Raw genomic sequence first — 4,153 nt, 5'->3', positions numbered from 1 at the left:
AGACTTGAGAAAATTGTGGGTTGACGGGGTTGATGTGTATGATGGGAGTCTTAAAAAAACCTTCAGGTTACGTACAATGATATTTTGCACCATTAATGACTTTCCAGCTTATGAGAATTTAAGCAGATATAGTGTGAAAGGACACCACGCATGTCCTATTTGTGAGAAAAACACAAGTTACATCCAACTGGAACATGGAAAGAAGACAGTATATACAAGACACCGAAGATTTTTTAAACCTTATCACCCGTATCGGCGATTGAAGAAAGCATTTAATGGAGAGAATGAGATTGAAAGTGCGCCTAAACCCTTAGGGGGACACGAAGTTTATGATTAGGTGAAAGACATTGTAACTACCTTTGGTAAGACACAAAAAAAGGATGCATCTGGGAATAACATTTGGAAGAAAAGGTCAATATTCTTTGATCTTCCTTACTGGTGTGATCTACATGTACAACATTATTTGGATGTTATGCATGTCGAGAAAAATGTGTGTGATAGTTTGATTGGCACACTTCTTAACATTAAGGGCAAGACAAAGGATTGTTTGAAATGTCGTCAAGATTTGGTCAACATGGGTATACGAGACTAGCTACATCCAGTTTCACAAGGTGATCGAACATATTTGCCGCCAGCATGTCACACAATGTCAATGACAGAGAAGAAAAGTTGTTGTCATTGTCTGAAAAATCTCAAAGTTCCACAAGGATACTCTTCAAATATCAAGAGCCTTGTGTCAATTAAGGATTTGAAAAATGGTTGGCTTAAAATCTCATGAGTGTGGAAGCAGTGAAAGGTGTCGCTTAGCGCATGGTGTGCGCTTAGCGTAATTGCCATAAAGATTATGCTAGAGACGTTTTTGGGCTTAGCGAGAAAGATACGCTCAGCCCAATTTGCATTAAAAGCCACCCAGAGAAGTTTTTGGGCTCAGTGCACTCTTGTGCTTAGCGAGAAGTTTGGGCACTTAGCGCAAGGAGTTTGCGCTTATCACGTATAGTATGCGCTTAGCAAGATGAGAATGTGTTAGGTCTTAACAAAGACTTATCCTACAGCCAATTCCAGAACTCCAGGCATGCAATGAGCCAACACCAACTTCTAGAATTCAATTACCACCTAACTCTTATGCACTACATCCATAAAGCAGCCTAAAGAAACTAAACCAACAGAATTAAATAACACAAACAAAAATGGTTGAAAGGGTTAGAAAGTTGGGTTGCCTCCCAGTAAACGCTTCTTTAATGTCACTAGCTTGACGAAGAACACCCACTAAGGGTCTTGCAGGATGAGGATGGTAGTTAGCCTCTCGATGTTGCCGCCATGATACAGTTTTAACCTCTGACCATTTATCACCCAGCTTCTCTCTGGATTATCTGAAGTTGGATCCATCAATTCCACTGCTCCATAAGGTTTCACATCCTTAATAATGAAAGATCTCGACCATTTGGACTTAAGTTTACCTGGAAACAGCTTGAGCCTTGAATTGAAGAGCAAATCCTTCTGGCCTGGTTGAAAACTCTTCTTTAACAGCTTCTTGTCATGGTAGGCCTTCATCTTCTGCTTGTACAACTTGGAAGATTCATATGCATTGAGCCTCATTTCTTCTAGCTCCAAGAGCTGAAGTTTCTGCTTTTCCCCAGACAAGACTTCATAAAAATTTAGAAATTTGAGTGCCCAATAGGCCTTATACTCCATCTCTACTGGTAAATGACAGCCTTTCCCACAGACCATCTTAAAAGGTGATAGTCCTATAGGAGTTTTGAAAGCAATCCGGTAAGCCCACAGAGCATCATCCAATTTGGCAGCCCAGTCCTTCCTTGTAGATGCCACAGTCTTCTCCGAGATCTTCTTTAACTCCCTGTTGGACACCTCAACTTGACCATTTGTTTGAGAATGATAAGGTGAGGCCACCTTATGTGTAACATTGTATTGCCCTAGCACTTTCTGCAGTTGGGCATTGCAGAAGTGCAAACCTCCATCGTTGATCAGGACTCGTAGTACCCCAAAGCGAGCAAATATATTCTTTTTCAGGAACTTGATGACAGTCTTTGCATCATTCTTTGGTGCAGCAATAGCCTCTACCCATTTGGACACATAATCTATAGCCAACAATAAGTATTCATTCCCATAAGATGAAGGAAAATGCCCAAAGAAGTCGATACCCCAACAATCAAAAACTTCCACTTCAATGATATTCTGAAGAGGCATTTCATTCCTGCATGATATACCTCCGGTCCGCTGACACTGATCACAATGCAACATATGATCATGTGTATTTTTAAAAATTGTAGGCCAAAAGAACCTGGATTGTAGGATTTTTGCAGTTGTCTTATCACCACTGTACTGACCTCCACAAGAAGAGTTATGACAGTGCCATAATATACTTCTAGACTCCTCCTTGGTCACACATCTCCTCAATAAATTGTTAGCTCTAATTTTAAACAAATAAGGATCATCCCTAACATAGAAGTGAACATCATGTAAGAATTTCTTTCTCTGGTGTCAATTCAGATCCTTGGGGATGATTCCTGTAGCTTTATAATTAGCAAAGTCAGCAAACCATGGTCTCTCGTTCACAACTAGCAATGACTCATCAAGGAACTCATCAGGAATTTCCAATTCCTTGTGTGTTACTTCTTCATTAATAAGCCTTGATAGGTGATCAGCTACTAAATTCTCTTACCCTTTTTTGTCTTTGATTACAAGGTCAAACTCCTAAAGCAAGAGGATCCATCTGATGAGCCTTGGTTTGGAGTATGCCTTTGTGAGAAGATACTTTATGGCTGCATGATCTGTAAACACAATTACTCTTGATCCAACCAAGTACGATCTAAACTTTTCCAAAGCATACACAATGGCCAACAATTCTTTTTCAATGGTAGCATAATTCAACTATGCATCATTCAAGACTTTGCTTGCGTAGTATATGGAGTGAAACACTTTTTCCTTCCGCTGCCCCAAAACTGAACCAACTAGATAGTCATTTGCATCACATATTAATTCAAATTCTTTGCTCCAGTCGGGAGCTGTAATCACTAAGGCAGACACCAATCTATCCTTCAAAGTTTCAAATGCTGTCAAGCATTCTTCATCAAATTGAAACACAACATCCTTGTTGAGTATATTACTCAATGGCTTTGCAATTTTTGAGAAATCCTTAATGAAACGCCTATAGAACCCAGCGTGTCCTAGGAAACTTCTGATGCCTTTTACATTGACTGGTGGAGGCAATTTTTCTATGACATCGATCTTGGCTTTGTCTACTTCAATGCCTTTGACAGAAATCTTATGTCCCAACACAATTCCTTCCTGAACCATGAAATGACATTTCTCCCAATTCAACACTAAGTTTGTTTCTTCACAACACTGCAACACTAACTCCAAATTGATCAGACAACAGTCAAACGATGAGCCAAACACTGAAAAATCATCCATAAACACTTTGAAGCATTTCTCCACCATATCAGCGAATATTGCCATCATACACCTCTAAAATGTGGCTGGAGCGTTACATATCCCAAATGGTATTCTCCTATAAGCGAATACACCGAATGAACAAGTGAATGTAGTCTTTTCTTGGTCTTTACGATCGACAACAATTTGATTGTACCCTGAATAGCCATCTAAGAAGCAATAAAATGATTGATTGGCTAACCGCTCGAGCATATGATCCATAAATGGAAGAGAGAAGTGATCTTTTTTGGTGGCATCTTTCAGCTTCCGATAATCAATACACGTTAGCCACCCTAAGATTGTTCGTGTAGGAATAAGGCTATTCTTCTCATTTCTCACTACAGTCATCCCACCTTTCTTGGGGACCACTTGCACTGGACACACCCAAGCCCTGCCTCCAAAAGTTTGTGGACTTCCTTGCGCACCTCTTCTTTCATTGATAGATTAAGCCTTCACTGCAGTTGTCTTACAAGCTTATACTCTACTTCCATCATAATTTTATGCATGCTATATGAGGGGCTAATTCCTTTAAGGTCTAAAATATGCCATCCAATAGCAGCCATGTGTTTCTTGAGAACTTCAACCAATCAGAACTCTTCACCAGAGGATAAGGTATTACTAATCACCACCGACTTTGCTTCATTCTCTTCCAAGAATACATACTTCAAATGCGCTAGCAGGACTTTCAAGTCTACCTTGGGTT

General features: G+C 39.9%; 1 protein-coding gene across 1 annotated transcript; it reads right to left on the bottom strand.

The window, feature by feature from the left end:
* Positions 1–1,266: 1,266 nt before the first annotated feature.
* Positions 1,267–2,205, bottom strand: LOC106799560 (uncharacterized). The gene has a single exon (XM_014778455.1). The coding sequence runs from the start codon at positions 2,203–2,205 to the stop codon at positions 1,267–1,269; it is 939 nt and encodes a 312-aa protein (XP_014633941.1).
* Positions 2,206–4,153: the final 1,948 nt, after the last annotated feature.

Source organism: Glycine max, chromosome 8, assembly GCF_000004515.6.
Source record: "Glycine max cultivar Williams 82 chromosome 8, Glycine_max_v4.0, whole genome shotgun sequence".
NCBI lineage: Eukaryota > Viridiplantae > Streptophyta > Magnoliopsida > Fabales > Fabaceae > Glycine > Glycine max.
This window is presented reverse-complemented; position numbering and strand designations above follow the sequence as displayed.

Coding starts and splice junctions, on each gene's coding strand:
- LOC106799560 (XM_014778455.1), bottom strand. CDS start 2,205: ATGCCTCTTCAGAATATCATTGAAGTGGAAGTTTTTGATTGTTGGGGT.